General features: G+C 35.9%; 1 protein-coding gene across 1 annotated transcript; it reads right to left on the bottom strand.

Moving 5' to 3' along the window:
- Window positions 42-9,598, bottom strand: LOC109826091 (fatty-acid-binding protein 1). Its single transcript, XM_020393057.1, has 4 exons — window positions 9,198-9,598; window positions 3,681-3,912; window positions 2,399-2,490; window positions 42-447 (listed from the first exon to the last, which is right to left on the bottom strand). Exons 1-4 carry the CDS (start codon window positions 9,535-9,537, stop codon window positions 308-310), a joined length of 804 nt encoding a protein of 267 aa, XP_020248646.1. The 5' UTR covers window positions 9,538-9,598; the 3' UTR covers window positions 42-307.

Below are 20,022 nucleotides of genomic sequence, written 5' to 3'. Positions count from 1 at the left end.
ATTATTCTAATTACTTTAATTATTCTAGCAACAAAACAAAGTTAACTCGAATACAGTTAATACATAGTCAGCTGCTCACTTTATGCATGAAGTGCTGCTCCTGCGGACATTAATTAAGGTAGATCTATAACAACTAAGAGAATAAAAAAAATCTTCATAACTACACAAATTCCTGAAAAAGAGAAGTTTATAGTCATCTACAATTCTGTAAAAGAAATCATTTTCGTACCAGAGGGCCAAAAAGAAATTGGAGGCAGTAATTCAAGTCATTTGATTTATTTCCATATCTTTGGGAAGTTCAAGAAACTTATGTTTTGAGAAGAGATTCCAAACCGAGCTCAAAATCTTCTTTAGCACGTTTATCAAAGGGATCATCCCCAACGTAAAGATCTAATACAGACTTGCACAAGAGCTTGCTCTGGATGCTACCCACCTCCTTTCCATCAACTAGAGGTAAAAGAGAAAAGCTGGTCAGAGTTATTGTTTCAAAATATACAACAGCTAAAATTAATATTATCAACATAAATTAGTTCCCTTGACGCTCATGATATTTATTACAACAACGGTGGCCTTGTATCAATCAGACACATGAGCATTAGATGTTGCCTCTAACAGAAGATACTCTGAAAGTAATTATAAGAGGTTGCATTGAACTTTTACAAGAGGCTGGCATTCAGCTTTTACAAGGGAGGGATATTAGCATAAACCTTAGATCATAGTGTATTTTTTATGGTGCAGAATACACTGTCGTTAAGAAATCTTAACTCACCCTAATTGTCGTAACCATCATGCTGTGTTGTATGATTTATCACATGAATATGCAAGTATTATACAGAAACTTTGGTACAATATTCTTAAGCTATTAGTTTCAAAGAAAAATTGTCTACTAACCTAAAAGTGAATGCACTGAAAAGTACCGTTTAAATGCAAGGGTCCAAGAAACACACATAAAGATAGGATATTCCTAACATTATATAATGAACTTGGTTAAATTGCATAGTCGATTCAATCTTTTTTCACTAAATTATACAAGCTCAGTATTTCTATATCGTAACTCACTTGTACTACATAAAACAAGTTATTACATCATTCTTGTAGGCACAGGAAAAAGAGGCATTGTTACTGGAAAAAGAAGGCAAGAAGAGGGGAAGGAAAACAGATATAAACGATCGTCTTCCCAGCAAACACAATCCCATAACTGTAAATCATTTTTTATAAATTTTCAAGAGCTTCAATTATCTATTCTAAATATAGGAGTTTTGACTGATACTGTTAGTGCTGTGGCAAACTTTCTGTTATATTCCATCTAAAGATCTGCAAATTTGTAAATAAGAGTATGGTTTTTGTTATCTCTTCTTTTTTCTGAAAGTTATTTTTTTGCGTAGACTCCAGCAATAATTAGATAGATGACTGTGGCTGAGGATGACACTAAGTAAGTGCTGTATAGGCTAATCATGGCCTCTTTTGATGAGCTCAGCCTAACAAAAATGTGCCTGGGCTCAGTAGAAGATCCGGACTCTCAAATAAAAATGAAATCAATTCTTAAAAATAAAACAGAAATGAAATCTCTTGAGACCTTGTCACTAAGGTGACTAACAATATATATATATAACATGCCTTGATAATGCCCCATTTCATGTTTTGAGTACCGTAAGAACAAAATTTTGGCAATAGATGTGCAAGAATGCTCAATGACAGGAAAAATAATTTGTGCACCAAGCAAGGTTGCATCGAGGTTAAATAAGTTCCTTAACGAAAGTATTGGAGCCACAAAAGTGCATACTTCTGCCATCATATAGTGACTAAGATATAAGAGCAATGGATAGCAACCGGCAAGTGCTACTTGACAATTCCGTTAGAGAATGTGAAGGAAATAAGTTTGTTTATATTCAACCCACATTTAAGGTGGGATTCTGGTTACTCTGATACCCAGGCCAGCAACTGAGGAAGTTACACCAGAACTGTATTCCATAAGGAGACATACAACATAATAGCCGGTTTAGGCTCTAGCTACAGACTCATATTTAGTATAAGAAATTTCCTGATAAAACTTTGGTATCTCATATAATAAAGTTATATGAGACACCAAACACCAAGATGCAGCGAATGCAGGCCTAACATCCCAACTTGCAATATAATAAATATAATCACTTTAAAATATGATTCGTTTTACTAAGCATGCCATGTTGCTAAAATCTAATAAGTTTAAAAAAATATGGGCTGGTTACAAGATTATTTCCTGCTTTATGCTGCACGCGAACACCCACACATGTCGCACTGAGATAATGCGATCCGAAGGCAAAGATCATGAGCCGTAATAAATACTAATAAAATCTATTCAGAAACTCCTTAAAAGATACAATGATATAAAGTGAAAAATTAACAAAAACAAACTTACTTTTCACTTGAAGAATGAAATCCTTTTCCTTTGCAAGATCTATTATAGATCCACGTGGTAGTGGGTATTCATCTTTAAAATAGGATGTGAACCTGTAAGAAGATGGCTACTCGTTCACAATTACCAAATGAAAATTTTCATATTTATATTGTCCAAAAGCACAAATATTGAACTTGGGCGTGTTGTGCATGGCGCGACAGTCAGAGCTTATATAGAGTAGCAAACAAAATGCAAGAACTAGGAAAAAGTACCCACTTTCGTGTATTAAATTAAGATTAAGAAAAGAGAAGATCATTTCTAAAATTAATTCTTAAGCCAGGATGTATACTATAGGAGCTATTTACTTACCAAAATTATCAGAATAAATGATCTAGCAACAGGGAGTGAAGGTCAACAATAATCAAGTAAATATTGATACCATAAGGATATAAATGGAGTGGCAACTGGCAACTAAAAAGAAACAACTAGAGAAGAGACTGACTGTACACTAAAATCATGAGAATGTACCTATTAGAGGCACAGAAAAAATACTCTTGAGGAACATTGTGATTCGCCTAGACAAACAACTTTGGTGCAGGTTCTCTCCACAACTTCATAGCCATGACTTATAAATACAGAGGAAAAGGTAGAATTTAACTGAAAATGTGTATTAATAGGTAATGAACACTGAATTCATTTTAAACAGGTAGGTGCAGGTCATGTCTCTCCTCTCATTTAACAAAATAAGCTGCTTAGAGATAAAAGGTGGTGTAATCCACAGTCTCCACACCTTCTCCACGCCTTCTAATGTGAGAAGCAAGGTGGGCCACATGACATGTATATCTCTTGATAGCTCGTTTAGTAAAATGAGCTGACACCTCATATGCATTATTTATATACATACATACATATATATATAATATAGAGTGAGTGGAAGAATCAAGTGAGAGATTGAAATCAATGCTTTCGATGAATAGGGGTCCGGCATGGTAAATGGAACTTATTCTTCAGAAAGAAGTTTTGTAGTAATAGAGTTTTCCAAAGTAGCAGCACTTCCCCGGATGAAAAAGAACAGAGCACTTGGAGTTACATCCACAATGCAGAAAAGAATATGCGCCTTTGCAGTCATGCAGACTGCTTGGCCAATATTTCCTCAAACTGAATACTCACAAAATAATAATGCCATCAGACTAACTCAACTTTGTCCCCAAGACTCAGGAGACATGGATATATACTTTTGTATTACCTTAAGAACAATATATTACCAATAAATAAATAAATGAGAATAGAATGTGAAACCTACCTCTGAAGCAATTCTTTGTTATCTGGTCCACCAAATTTTAGGAGCCTGCTTCCTACAGATTCTTCAAAGGCACTGCGTACTGAACGAATGCTCAATCTACCATACACAATTTGAAGCCTAACTGTCATCCGTACATCCTGATCTAAGACATCAGAAATAACCTCCTTATTTTCTTTCCTTTCTGAATATTTCTTACTCAACTCCTTGACATCATTGTCATCAGCATAAACACCTGTTAAATGATAAAGATAAGAAAGGAAGATACTTGACTTAGAAGCATTTCATGATGAAATTATCTCACTGAGAAGGAGAAAATATTAAAATGAACTGTTTTTTAAACATAATAAGCAAAATCGACCTTTTCCCAAAAATATTAGCAATTTCGACCCTTTTTTGCCCACGTGGGCAGAAAACGATCGATTTTGCTGAAAGTGGGTTTTTAATTACACAGGACTAGTAGTCCCGTGTAATTAGTAGCTGCTAAACATATTTGCAGCTGTCCACGAAATACACAGGACTAGTAGTCCCATGCATTTCCTCGGCATCTGCGGAAGTTTCTGCTTAAAACACAGGAATAGCAGTCCCGTGGTGTTTTAAGCAGAAACTTTGGGTATGCACAAGAAATGCACGAGACTACTAGTCCTGTGCATTTCTTGGCACTTCTGGGTCAAAATCAAAATGCACGGGACTAGTAGACTCCTGCATTTCCTGGGCAATTCTTGTGCACGTTTTATGTGCATGTGTATTTCTTGTAAAAATATTGCAACAATCTCCAATTTTGTGTATTTCTTGTACAAATCTAAAAACCGTCTCACATCGATACTTATCTTAATAAATCTAACAAATCCCCACCACAAAACACACCACAAACTCATTTGCAAATCCGAAAACCATCTCACATCGATATATATCATAATATACCCATTCTTATCACACCACACATATTGAAGTTTCAAGTATACTTCTCATACTACCTCAGTATATATTGGAATAAAGCAAAGACACAAATAACATCCCAAAATAGGTTTGTAAAGTATAGAACGATAATGATTACTTTACATACATCCAAGAACTCTCCTCCTCCTCCATTGTCTTCGTCCTCTTCCATCTCCACCATCCTGAACTTGGATGAGTTCGTCATTCGGTAGCGTTTGTGGTTGTAACGGTCCGGCTTCATCGTTTACATGTTGCGAAGGTCCAGCTTCATTATTTCATATAAATGTGCCATCGATGCTTAATATCCGGTCGCCACAAGAAGCATGTCATTTGTGTCTACACCGTCATTCGCATCTACATCAGTCGCTACAAGAAGCACGTCTTTGTACTTGCTATATATGTGTGTGCCATCAATGCTCAGTAACGAATGACAAAAAATGAAACCCTTGATAGCAGGACCAAATGCCTAAAATACTCGAGTAAACTTCTCCACCCCAGGTGCGATCTCCTGAGACATTATTTCATATTCACTTTTCGGATTATTTTGCTTGATTGCTTCAAGATATTGTAAAAGTAATTCATAAGATTTCTCCCAATCTCCAGCTATTTTAGACAACGCTTTCCTCATTGCATCATATACCTTATATTTAGATATCTTAAAGCTCCGCATGTCATATATACTTTGAAATATCTGACCTGGATTTAAATCAAATTATGCTCTCACTTGGCATAATTAGCGTACATATCTAAGAGGAACATGTAGCCTTATGATCTACATCCACCGACGGATTACAACATGTATAAAATCCGCAGTATCTAGAGATTATAAATTGCCCATTTGATGATTTTCTCATAGCTGCATTTAACAATCAAGGACATTTTGCGTTTCTCTTATCCTGCTCACTTGCATGCTATACTTGAATCTTCTCATTGAAGTAACACTTTATTTGGTAGTTTGTTATATTAGATTTTACTGGCTTGAAATTGACACGTTTCTTGATGGCCTATCCTCGAATTGCATAGATCAACGCCTCCTTATTCTCGAATATATTCTTTTTAAAGGTGAAGTCCTCAGGTCGTTGAAAATGAACTAACATCAACAAATTCAGCTTAGGAGGTATTTATCCAATCCTTATTTTAAAATTCGTCGGGCAACAGATCCTCAAATTCCACATGATCATTGTTAACATAAAAATGATCCATCCAACGGGAGTCATCATATGCATGTTTCAATAGCCACATGCATGCTATCAATTTGCATGCCATGTTCTTCAATATCTTCCGAGTCATCATTTGCTTCTTCTTCTATAATTGATCCGGCCGGTAAGTTACACGTAACGTGACCCGTAACGTCGTTAAATATAATACTTGATGTCCCACCAAGAGAATGCCCGCTTAAATATTGTAATGTGCCCATGGCTCTTCACTTGGAGATGTCATAAACCCGCTCGATTCATTATCTAAGTTAAGCATGGGGGAGAACTCTCCTTGATGTTTCGAAATGTGGACAAATTTGAGAAACAGATACTTCTCAATGAACACCTTAGTCGCATATTCTTCTTTATTAATTTTAGTAACTCCAAGTATTTCCTTCTTCAAACCTTCAAAATTGCATGATTTAGATAACATAAACATTTTCCTAGTACCTCCCTAATACATAGGAATATTATTCACTCTAACGCCGATGCTTCCATTGAAGAAGCAAATAATGAGTATTGAGTTCGCCATAAAAAAACTAAAATATCAACATTCTATCATATGCAAATAATATATTATAGTTGAAATCAAATTATCAATGAATACAAAGTTAACCACAAATTTAACCATAAATTTCATAAAACGCATTAAAAATAACCTAATTCATATTCATATCAAAATTAAACCCTAACCTAATACATCCATATCATTCATCAAATTAAACTCTACCCTAATCCATCCATATCGAAATTAAATCCCAATAATATGGTTTGCCTAATCTATCGTCAAACAATATTTTTCATATAGCAATTTCATCATATTACTCATCAATTTCACCCTATCACTCATCATTTCACAAATAGAAAAAAAATTGCACCACAAAGAGAAAAACTTCACCTTGAACAAGTTGGACTCGACAGCGGCGGAGTGCGGTCGGCGGACGGCGACACACTATGGTGCGGGCGGTCGAAGAGAGGGAGGCGATGTGGAGACTAGTCGTGAGCGAGAGAAAGGCAAGAGAGATTAGGCACAAAGAGAGAGAGAGAGAGAGAGAGAGAGAGAGAGAGAGAGGTCAGGAAGAGAGCGAGAGGGAGTCACGAGAGTTAAATGGGTGGAGATTACAGAGGACTACTAGTTTCGTATAATTTTCACGCTTAATTAGTGTTTTGTAATTACACAGACTAGTAGTCCCGTGTAATTACAAACCTTACTTTTGCGATTTCGACCTCTTTTTGCCCAGCAGTGATGAGCTGGCAAAAAAAAGGTCAAAATTACTAATTTTTTTTGAAAAGGTCAATTTTGCTCATATTGTTTAAAAAAGGTTTATTTTAAAAATTTCTCCCAGTGAGAATAGAATAATACAACGCAACAGGGTGAGGCACGTACTAGTTAGGATACACTCAGTTGACACAGAAACAATAATGAAAAGATGAAGAATTGTTGATAAATTTGTAAATGCACTCTCAAACAGTTATAGCCCAGATTATCTACTCAGTAAAGTGATCAAGTCAGATGTAGTACATCTTACTAATTAATTCTAGCAAATTAAGTAGAAACACTTACAATGGCGAAAATGTTGAAGAATCAAAAGATATGAAGAACAGCAGATACTCAATTAATCGCCTAAGCAAGTAGTGTTTTGAAAGTAAAAGGTGAAGTCAAGACGATGAGGTTCTGTATTGGCTGACGTGAGAGATGCCAAAAAAGGTAACAGTCTGAGTGAACCAAGACACTACATATTAAAAAAATTTATAAAAGTTACAACCACAATGCAATTAAACACAACATCAATAAATCACAAGATAAATTAATCACAACCAAAATTTCAAAAGTCACAAAGTGTGATACCTAACAAGACATAAAGTATATAAATAAAGTAGTAAGCAACAAATACAAGATAGTACCGCTAACTAGTAACTACAAACATAAATAGTTCGTGATAAACTTTGAACTTTCAAGATAGGTAATTAGGCACATCATAATGAAAATAACAAAAATCAGCCAAGAGAAAAAGGAAAAAAAAAAGACAAATTAAAAAAAAAGGGATTTTGCTTTGCCGGCTAGTGTTGGTAGTCAAGGCAAGTTATAAGGTGGTTAAGGTCGCCACTAAAGGACAAGGGAGAAAAATAAAAGGAAAGATAATTAAGGAGTAATAATCCTTAGATAAGTTGTGAATTAGCTTGATATATTCACCCTTGCATTTTACTTTTTAGAATTAAGTGCAAAAATTAGACTACGGTTAAAGTCAAGTACAACATAAAATAGGGGGCTAAACAGCACCCCAAGATTGAACACAAAGACAGACACCTTTCGCGCCTAGCAGTGCCATGCGCCTGAGGTGCCTAACCGAGCTCTTGTGACACCAAAAGGCGCTCCCCTTAGCAATATTTAGCGCTTGGCATATTGTGAGGCGCTAAGATACAAAACCGCCTCACCTGAGCGCCTGAGGCGCTAAGGCATGATGCTTCTAAAACACGGTAAGCAAGTATTCATTATAGACCATAACGGCTGAAAAACTCATTATATCATAACTAATATTATAAAATATGTATAAATATGTAACATGCTTTTATGATATGTAATTACACTGTAGTATGAAGAGATTGACGATCTTGGCCTATATTTTGGTTTAAAAATAACATGTTAGTGATGTCGTAATCTTCTATTATGCACTTTCACAGTAAGATGTGAAATTCAAAGCCAGGAAGCAGGAGTTCTAACATTTTCGCTTCATGGGAGTGTAGAGTTCAGAATCCAACTATAAAGATTATGCAACTACCCAATATCTATAAAAGTCTCCCCCTGCTTCGTGGAGCTAAAGAATGAAGTCCTGGATCCGCAACATTTCAAGTTTCTAACCTAAAAAATTGCCAAATAGGTTCCTATCTAGCCTCCATAACTACTTTCCCCCCCTTGGTTCTTTAATGCTGCCAACACAAATTTCTCATTGTGGAGTGTGCTCCCAAAATAGTTTATGGGTTGGTCACTAGGTTGTTTACGGTTGATCCAACAACAATAAAAGAATAAATACACAATGTTCATTCAACTCTGGGTGTATATCAATCCTAGCGTTTGTCAAAACCACAACTAACAAACCCAAAACATCAAGTAAGTCAAACTACGAAACAACAACTGAATTCCTAACTATCTTTTAAATATAGCATTTGAAAAGGCCTACTCCAAAATTTAAAACCACAAATGCAAACCAATTGTAAACATTTCAATACAAATGCACGATAGAATTTCCAACATATAATGCATTTTCAAGATAAACCCCCCTGCAAGTGCATTCTCTTAAGTGCATATCAACAACAAACATCACATCTACACCCAATTCAAGCTGCATTGACCAAAACATTAAAGATAAAGAAATGGGTTAATTACCAAAAGCGTAGACGTCAATGTTCTTGAGCCCAAACACGCTCTTCTTCCTCACTCCAGCCGCTAACAGTCGCCGGGTCCCATCCAACACCGACGGAAAGCTCACCCCCGTCTTGGGCTCCACCGAGGTTGCAGAGGCCCCATCGGCGAAAGAGAGAGAAGCAAAGGCCCATGGATTTTGGCGAACTGGGCCTGGCTGATTTGATGATTGGAGGTAGAGGGAGAGGCCCACTCCGAGCCCAATGCTGGCAGCGGCCGCGACGAGAGGGAAATGGCGATGGCCGCTAGGTTTATTGGGCTGATTTGGGGGCTGATGGGAGGAGAAGGGGAAACGGAGAGCCATTACTATTCTGTGAGAGAGAGAGAGAGAGAGAGAGAGAAGCGTGACGCTTTGGAGACTTGGAGTTCATTCCAGGTTAAATTACACAAAAATACCATAAAGTTTCTCTTTTTGACAATTAAATATCATAAATAAAATTTCAATAAAAAATACTATAAAGTCTCTAAAATTTACATGTTATTACCATCGATCATGCAAATATAAAAATTTTAACCCAACTATTTCTCTGTGATACTTACTTTCTAATTTTAAAGCTTTCTAACTATTAATATTTGTTAAAATTTTCACTAGAAATATCCCAACTCTATTTTAAAGTAGAATTAAGATACGTTTGGGAAAAAAAATTAGTTGATTTAATAGAAAATTTAATAAATATCATTAGTTAAAAAACCCTAAAATTAGCATGTAAGTATCAAAGAGAAATATTCAGGTGAAAATGTCCATGTTTGCATGATTTTATGGTAGTAAGGTGCAAAATTTGAAAACTTTATATATATATATTTTATATAAAAAATGCAACTTGTGGTATTTAATTATCAAAATAGAAAACTTAATGATTTTTTTGTGCAATTTAGCCTTCATTTTGGGAATATTAGGCTTTTTTTTAATTACAACCCAGTATCCTGAGGTATGATGTAACTACATTGGTGATCCTGGTATAGTGTATGTACATGGACAACCCTAACTATTCTGATTGTAATTGCATGAACAACATTGAGAGTTAGCTTTTCTCTATGTTTTAGGATCATCAGTGTAGTTACAATTAGTAATATCATTGTTACCAGTTTAGATATACATACTCCAGGATCATCCGTGTAATAACATCATACCCTAGGGCATCGGGTTGTAATTAATCTTTTGGACAAATTTTCAAAAACAACCCTTTTACACATTTAATTGCAAAAACCGACCCCTTTTCAAAATAATTGCAAAAACCGACCTGTTTTCAGCCCAGCGCTGAAAACATGTCGGTTTTTGTAAAAAAATCTCCGAAACATCACGGGAGTTCAACTCCCGTGAAGTTTATGGAGAAATTAAACTTCACGGGAGTTCAAATCCCGTGAAGCTTAATTTCTGCTTAAAACTCCACGGGAGTTGAACTCCCGTGGAGTTACAGTCAGCAATTCCAGAGAATCGAGTCTCTGGCAAATTGTGACTGCAACTTCACGGGAGTTCAACTCCCGTGAAGTTGCAGGTCACCCAGCATGCACAGCTGCTGTGCAGGTTTTGTATATTTACCTGTAACTCATATATATGTCAATTTATTTGCAAACAACAATATATACATGATTCAACAATGAATTATAACTCATATATATGCCAATTTATTTGCAAACAACAATATATACATGATTCAACAATGAATTATAACTCATATATATGCCAATTTATTTGCAAACAACAATATATACATGATTCAACCATGAATTAAACACACACGATTATGTATATGAACAACAATTTATCTTCAAAAGTTTAGTATTTAAAAATTCAGGAAAGTTACAAAATTTATCAAAATAAGTTCATATACAACCCAATATAGCTCCCCTCCTTCCGGCTCCATCGGCATGCGAAGTGCCGGCTCCATCGGCATGCGAAGTGCCGGCGTCATCATCACGCGGCCGTCGACGTCGAGCGTACGCCCGTCCAAATGAGCGAGACCTATCCTCACGGCCTGCGAACTCATCGACGTGAGTCCTATGGAACACCTGCGCTATGCTCTTCTTGATCCTGCTGAGGAGGCCTAACGCCACCTGATCCTGAATCTCAGTCACGTGCGCATCAATATCAACATCAATGCTATCTAAAACACGGACCTGCGTGGTAAACAATTTATTAAGTATCAACTCAATAAAAAATATTATAATTTAGCTTAGAAACTTACATAATCTCTCTCATTCATCCCATTAGGGATGTAACTATCTGTCGGTGGGCGTGGCATGTGTCCAGCTAAGGGCTGTGGGTCACGCGTGATCCATCTACGTGTGATACCCCAATACCAACGCATATACGCGGTATAGTCAACAGCTGTGGGCCTCGTATCCTGTATGCAATCCCACCTGTGAACCCACCTGTCTATGTAGACCGTACGGACTACGGCCCAGTCAGTCTGGTGCGATGTAGGGCGCCGCCGACGATTGATCTGCTCGACAGGATCTGGAATATGCTGAGAAAGCGTAAACTGCCGTAGCACACGGTCCGGGACATGCATCTCTACGATCTCCCAACAGATCAATGGAACTCTGGCTCTCCACAAGTCGGGACTATCTCGGCAGATAGGTGCAAGAGAATGCATATCGAGCTCCGGCGGTGTATAGGGTCTCCACTTGAACTGAAATAAAATAAAACATTTATCAGTATCATACAGAAAAACTATAATATTCATACTTCTTGAGTTTTATATTTACTTGTTCGTGCTGGAGGCCATCAAGCTCATTTCGGTAAAACTGACGGTGACGCGTCGCTGATCTGTACTGAGCGTATCCCACGTTATACCTATATGCAGAATAGTGGATATATAAGCACAAATATTCAGGTTACGAATAAAATATGTGTGTGTACAATTATACATGTATGCCAACGGATACTGCCCCTCTAAGTCACGGTGCATAAGTAAAGTGGGTTGTCCAATATGAATGCGCTCTCATGACCAAATCTGTATCAACGTACAGCATCCCTTGAATTCTTTATTCTGCATCAGAGATACTCTACTCAATCCTCGATACAAATATGCCAACACCGCACTGCCCCACGATAGTGCGCCGCATACACCAAAATCCTCCAGCAGTGACAGCCATTGTGCATGTACGAGAGTCTTGCTCGCATCAGGAAATAGTACGCACCCTATCATGTGCAATATGTATGCACGAGCATGAAACTGGAGCGTCTCAATAGAGGCATCCTCTGGTATATCGCCCTGAAATGTCTGACGAAGCCACGATAGCTTCATCGCACCACTCCTCAAGTCGGGAACCTGACCAAGAAGCCTAGCACATACCTCCGGCCAACTATGATCATCGGTGCCCGTAACTGCTGGTCCATCGATCCAGAGTCCAAGTATGACGGCCACGTCCTGTAAGGTGATGGTGCACTCCCCTATATGTAGGGGTGTCCAAAAAGCCCGGTGTCCGGCCCGGGCCCGGAAACCCGGGCAAAACCCGGGCCCGGGCCCGGGCCCGGGTCGCCGTTGACGAGCCCTGTCCGGGCCCGGCCCGGGCCCGGAACAGTGCCCAAATTGGGCACTGGGGCTTCGAATGGCCGGGCCGGCCCGGCCCGGCCCGGGCCGAACGGTCACTTTCGTGACCGTTTTGGTCGGGCCGGGCCGGTCTGGCCCGGCCCGGCCCGGGTCAAATCCTTTTGACCGTTTTGCCCCTTAAAACGGTTTTGCCCCTTAAAACGGTCAAAAACGGCTATTTTTCGAGGGTTTTTTGGTCATTTACCTAGGGGGCTGCTTCTATAAATAGAGGGGGGGTTTCAATTCATTTCCTCACAACAAAACTCATCTATTTCTCTCTCTACTACTCTCTTATACAATCTTATACTATCTCATACTAATATATTTTTGGTCATTTACCTAGGGGGCTGCTTCTATAAATAGAGGGGGGGTTTCAATTCATTTCCTCACAACAAAACTCATCTATTTCTCTCTCTACTACTCTCTTATACAATCTTATACTATCTCATACTAATATACTACAACAACTCCTCATCCTACCGGTGTTAATCCTGAATCTGGTGGCGACGAATCTACAGCACCAAGAGCTCCAAAAAGGCCTAGATCTGATGTATGGAATTTTTTTGAGAAGATAGACGTCACCAAGGATGAACATGGTAGGATCATCTCTCAGAATGCGAAATGTGCGTTGTGCGGCCAGATATTCAAAGCTCATCATAAGAGCGGCACCAACCATCTCAAACAGCATATTGAAAACACAACAAAGGCCAAAATCTACAAGGTGATATCCGGCAGTCTATGCTTTCCCAATCATCCTCTTCAGGTACCCTCGGCAGTTGGAATTATGACGCTGCCCGAGCCCGGAAATGCGTAATCAGGTTTATTGTTCTTAAAAACCTTCCTTTTAAATTAGTAGAAGATGATGAATTTGAAGATTTATTTAGAGATGGTTTTTATCCTGCATTTACAAAATTTTCTCGTCAAACCTGTCAACGTGATATTTTAAAATATTATGTTGAGGAACAGGGAAAAATAATTTCTTATTTTAAAAATTTAAACTGCAAATTTTCTTTAACTTCTGATATTTGGTCATCTAGAGTGCAAACTGGTTATTTATGTATAACAGCACACTGGATTGATGAAAGTTGGAAAATGTTTAAAAGAGTTGTTTCTTTTATTGCAATTGAAGAGTCACACACTGGTATTAATGTTGCAAATTTAATTGTTGAAGAACTTATGAAACTAGAAATTGATCAAAGAATATTTACTCTTTCACTAGATAATGCAAGTAATAATAATGTAGCTGTTGATTTTCTGAAAATAACTTTGTCATTGCCATGTCATGGTGAGCTTTTTCATGTTAGATGTATCTGTCATATTTTAAATTTAATTGTTCAAAGTGCATTTTCTGAAATTAAACCCATGATAGAAAAAGTTAGAACAGTTACTAATATGCATAATGCTTCTGAAATGAGAATTAAAAGATGGAAACAATGTTGTAAAAGAAAAAATTATAAGCCTAGACTAATTCCAAAAGATGTTGACCATAGGTGGAATTCCACCTATGCAATGTTATCTGTAGCAATAGAATATAAAGAAATTATAAATGATTTTATAAATTTTTATGCTTCTAGTTCTAGCTCTGGTAGTGCTTATGGAATAACTGAAGATGAATGGACAGTTATATGTAAATTAAATGAGATGTTACAAGTTTTTTATGATGCTACTATGTTATTATCTGGTTGTTATTATCCAACTATTACTTTAGCTGCTTTACAAATTTTAAATATTCAAAAATTTTTTGCAAAATATCGTATGGATGATACTTTTGGAAATATAATTTTTCAAATGGAGAGTAAATTTAATAAGTATTTTAGGCCTATTCCTCATATTTTTGGTATTGGTGTTCTTATTGATCCATGCTTGAAGGAAATTGGCCTTCGAAGTTTGTTACAATCATTATATGGTGGACAGATTATAGACTTAGATGATGGATCCACCCTTACTGCTACTACTCATTATGTAGCTATTAGAAATTATTTTCAAACCTTATATGATGAGTATGCAGCTAGATATGGTGTAGCTACACAACAGTCTTCAGCTTCGGCACCTTCAGCTTCGAGCACAGGTCGAGGTAAAAGTGTAAGTTTTGATAGGTATGCAATGGTAGCTGAACTAACTGGTGGATCTGGAACTTCATCAGGATTAGAGGTTTCTGAAATAGACGAATATTTATCTGCTTCCTTAGTTAAATGTCAAGGAAATGCTTTAGATATTTTGCAATGGTGGAAAGTATATGGATCAGTTTCATATCCTATACTTTCCACCATGGTTCGTGACTTACTATCAGTGCAGGTTTCGACTGTAGCCTCGGAATCCGCTTTCAGCACAGCAGGACGTTTGATCGACGACCACAGGACATGCTTAGATCCGTATACTGTACAAGCGGTGATGTGCTTACAGGATTGGTGGAGATACGAGAAGCGAACACAAGGCATCGAACGGATTGCTATGATTGAAGATAAATTTGAAGAGTTGGGACTAGCAGATAGATATAATGATTAGATAATATTCATAAAATTGTAATTTTTATTTCTTAGCTTTAAATTTGAATTAAATTATTTCGAAAAAAGTTGCAAATGATAGTGATATGGGTGAGTAGGTGCCAACCTAGTTGGGATGTACTCATCTATTGTGATGCGACGAATTTCGAAATAAATTTATACTTGTAAAGGATTTACCGATTATTAATAAAGAAGTTATTTTTATCATTTTTTGTACTTGTAATTTATGTCATTTCATTTCAAGTTATTAATAAAATTTATGACATTTTTTATAATAATTTATAATTTATGGTTTTGTTAAAATTTAAAAAAATAAAAAAAAACAAAATTTAAAAAAAACAAACGCGGTTCGGCCGGTGGTCCGGCCTCGCTCAGGCGCGGGCCGGCCGGCCCGGACACCCGCGCCGGGTCGGGCTTGGGTTTTGCGCGGCCGCGGGCCGCGGTTCCCGGCGGGCGGGCCGGATGGACAACCTACTATTGATTGATAGGTGTTGGTCTTCTGGCTCCACCTCTAATAAGTGGCAAGTGATGGCGCCAATCAAACCTAATATAACGAATAGTCGGAACGACGGTCGAAAAACGCCTGAGCGATCAGTAGTAAGTCCCTCTCATCCTCAATGACAACCTGAATGGCTCTTGCGAATGCTCGATCATCGTGATCTGCTGGTACGGGCTGCAACATATAAAGAGAATCGTTATAATATATTCATAAAAAAGTTACATTAATCGAGAAATATATAATCCTAATTTATTTCGTATTACTCTCCGAGAACAATATGGTCTGAACAATGATGGCGCCATGAAGTTAAGCAAAACTGTCGGGGATTTTCCGGTGCCGGATCGCATAATGAATAGACCTGTGATTACATTATAAGCATATATACAGAGTGCAATGAACAACAGTATGCATACAGAACATATTAGCAAATAACAAAGTATCAATACGCTTCAAAGCAAACATTCCTTCATAGATTCAACGATTTGCCCAATCTCCTCTGATGTTTTGCAATGAACAATTCGACGAACGCTTGCCGTCGTGTAAGACATGAAATGAGACCATATCGTAGTCACTTGATGATTTGAATGCGAATTTGTTCTGGTTCCCCACAAAGGATATTGAAAACCGCACACTGAGGGATACTCAACCGTGAGTTAGTTAATGTAAGTTTTGTGTGAATTCATTACCAACATCGAAAGTACACGATTTTGTATGAACAACGGTCTCCGTCGTGGGCTACTTCATAAACGGGCATATTATTTTCCCGAGGTAATTAATTTCGCCATCTAAGAAGCAGAGAATTTAGCAATTCGAATCCGTTCATACGTTAGCTCTGAAGAGTGAAAAATTCAAGATCAATATTACACCGAAAAGCCAAATAAATATTGATTGTTATAATTTTTACATTTAGGTACGTAACTCAATTTCCCGATTAATGGTGATTTACCTCTAAATACACAAAATTTATTTTATACCATCTTCAAAATTCGTAAATAATTCACCATAAATTCTAAAATCTAATTTAGTATCAAATACATATTGTAAAATCTAATTTTTCTTCAGCAACTTCTAAATAATATCACAATTTAAAATTCTAAACCTAAATACAATAATTTTTGACAAAAATCTAATTTTCTAAATTATTGATCATTCCCTTAATTTCACAAATTATTGATAATTTCATACCTAATCTTTCAGCAAAATTCACAAAATTATTGGATAATTTCCACCTCCTAAGCTTTCACACTTTATTGTATTTCACATAATTTTCACATTTAATTGATAATTCCCCTGCTAATTCTTCACCATTCTTCACAAAATTCGAAATAATTCACGATTAAATCTAAATCTAGGATTTTTACATGTTATGCAACTCCAAATAAGTGAGAGTATACAAAAATAGAGAGTAGTTTTTTTTTAGGAAGAAATTTTACCTGTTTTTTTTTGGAATTTTGACTGAGAATTGAGATGCTGACGGCGCGGCGGGTCGGAGGCTGGGGCGGCGGCGGTGCGGGCGGCTGGGCGGTGGCGACGGCATCGGGGCGGCGGGCGAATGGGCAACGACGCGATTAGGGATTTCAGAACTGGGTCGTCTGGGGGCACGTGCGGTTTTATAGGGGAGCCAAACTCCACGGGAGTTCAACTCCCGTGGAGTTACAGTCGAAAATTCCCAGAGAGTCGATCTCTGGGAAATGCTGCCTGCAACTTCACAGGAGTTCAACTCCCGTGAAGTTGCAGTCCCAATTTCCCAGAGATCGGGTCTCTGGGAATTTTCGACTGTAACTCCACGGGAGTTGAACTCCCGTGAAGTTTTAAGCAGAAATTGGGAAATGCGGCCTGCAACTTCACGGGAGTTCAACTCCCGTGAAGTTGCAGTCCCAATTTCCCAGAGATCGGGTCTCTGGGAATTTTCGACTGTAACTCCACGGGAGTTGAACTCCCGTGAAGTTTTAAGCAGAAATTAAACTTCATGGGAGTTCAACTCCCGTGAAGTTTAATTTCTCGATAAACTTCATGGGAGTTCAACTCCCGTGATGTTTCGGAAAATTATTTACAAAAACCGACCTGTTTTCAGCGCTGGGCTGAAAACAGGTCGGATTTTGTAAATATTTTCAAAAGGGGTCGTTTTTTGCAAATAAAAACTTAAAGAGGGTGGTTTTAAAAATTTGTCCAAAGTCTTTATTCTTTCCATATCTTTTTTCTATTTTGGTTACAAGACAAGCATATATCTTTCTATTCCCATGTGCTAATGAGCTATATATGGAATCAAGTTAGGCAGCTTAAATTCTCCTCTTTCAAATTGGGACTTCTATTTATAAACTTACATGTGCATAGAGAGCTCAGTACAAACTTAAAGGAAGGATATTAATGGGTCTACGCCACATGATACAAAACAATCTACTCTTGAGAACTCAGGAAGTATTATTCATGCTACAATGGATTACTATTGCATGAAATGGATCACTATTGCATGAACAATAAATCAATCGCCCTCAAGCACTATTTATGCTACAGTAAAAACGGTAGCATAACATAAAATACTTTCACCGCGGTATTAACATTTGGATCCTTCTTTAAATATAGACTAGTGTGCACCCCTTGAAAAGCATAGCCTCCTTTTTTTTAAGTATTGCATTTTGAACTTACCTTTATCTAAATTTTAATACATTTAATTTGATTATTGTATGCTTAAAATTAGAAATATATCTACTCCTCTATACTTAAAGGAGGATCCAAGTTTTAATACATTTGATTTAATTTATTGTTTATGATATAGTAAAATATTGTAGCATAAACAACTACTTCAGAAAATGGTGGATTTGATTTACTGTTTACGATACAACAGACGGACCGGGGGTCGATTTACTGTTCACAATGCAGTAGATAACGTAGTATTTACTGAAGTGTGAATAGTGATTCTTTGAATTCTTTTATAAGTATAGATGAGTACATATAATTTCTAATTTTAAGCATACAATAATCAAATCAAATGCATTAAAATTTAGAGGGAAATAAGTTCAAAATGCAGTGCTTAAAAAAATGGGGCCGTGCTTTGCACGGGGTGCACACTAGCCCTTAGCAATACCAAAACTCAGTTGATAAATGACTAACTAACATATAAATCATCATTAATGTTAATTATACGAGTAACATTGTTCATGTAAGGGGGGGTTATTGGTTGGGACAAATTGGGGCCAAGGGGGAAAAGTGTTCCAATGGAACAATTTTACCCCTTTGGGATATTTTGAGTGGGATAAAGTGAGATAAAATGGGATAATGAGATAATTTCAGCATTTGATTTGACAATTCATGTGGGATAATTGATGATGTGGCACCTTATTAAAATATAATTTTATCTATTAATTACTTCTAAATTAACTTATCTAATTGGTTTAGTATATTATTAAGTATATTATTATAATATAAATATTATTTTATTTTATATTAAAATATAATATATTGTACTATACTTACATATTACTATTATTAATTATTATATTGTATTATATTATATTAGCATGCTATACTATATATAATAATTAATATAATATAATATCAATATATTTAATATAATATTTTAATAATATAATATTTAATATAATACATTATTTTATTTATACAAAAATATAATATGTTATACAATAATTACTAATTAACATTATATTAGTATGCTACATTATATAATAATTGATATAATATATGAATAATATATATAATATAATACTTTAATAATATATTATTTAATTTAATATATTATAATATAGTATCATAGGATATAATGTACTTTATAAAATATTATAATATTTACATTTTTCAAGGATATATTTTTTAAAATATTATATTAAATTAACAATAATATATATACATACATTAATTACAAATATATATATTAATAGGTATCATGTTATAGTATAATATATTATATTTTTCAAACTATAGTATTATATTATATTATATCATAATATTTATAATAATTAGTAATTATTATATATATTTAATTAGTTGTCATAATATAATAATATAATAATATTTTAATAATAATTATATAATAATATATTATATAATAATATATTTATTAAAATATATATAATATTTATAATAAATACGTTATACTATAATTACTAATTAATATTTATAATAATATATTTAACATATACTTTAATAATGTTATTAAAATATTTATATATGTTATTAAATATCTAATATATGTTATTATATATATTATTAATATGTTATTAAATTTTAATATA

Source organism: Asparagus officinalis, chromosome 10 (genome assembly GCF_001876935.1).
Source record: "Asparagus officinalis chromosome 10, Aspof.V1, whole genome shotgun sequence".
NCBI lineage: Eukaryota > Viridiplantae > Streptophyta > Magnoliopsida > Asparagales > Asparagaceae > Asparagus > Asparagus officinalis.
The sequence above is the reverse complement of the archived record's forward strand: the minus strand, read 5'-3'. Positions and strand labels throughout refer to the sequence as shown.

Coding starts and splice junctions, on each gene's coding strand:
- LOC109826091 (XM_020393057.1), bottom strand. CDS start 9,537: ATGGCTCTCCGTTTCCCCTTCTCCTCCCATCAGCCCCCAAATCAGCCC. Junction 2,491..3,680: donor AACAAAGAATTGCTTCAGAG/GTAGGTTTCACA, acceptor ATCTTCTTACAG/GTTCACATCCTATTTTAAAG. Junction 448..2,398: donor TTTCATTCTTCAAGTGAAAA/GTAAGTTTGTTT, acceptor TTTTACCTCTAG/TTGATGGAAAGGAGGTGGGT.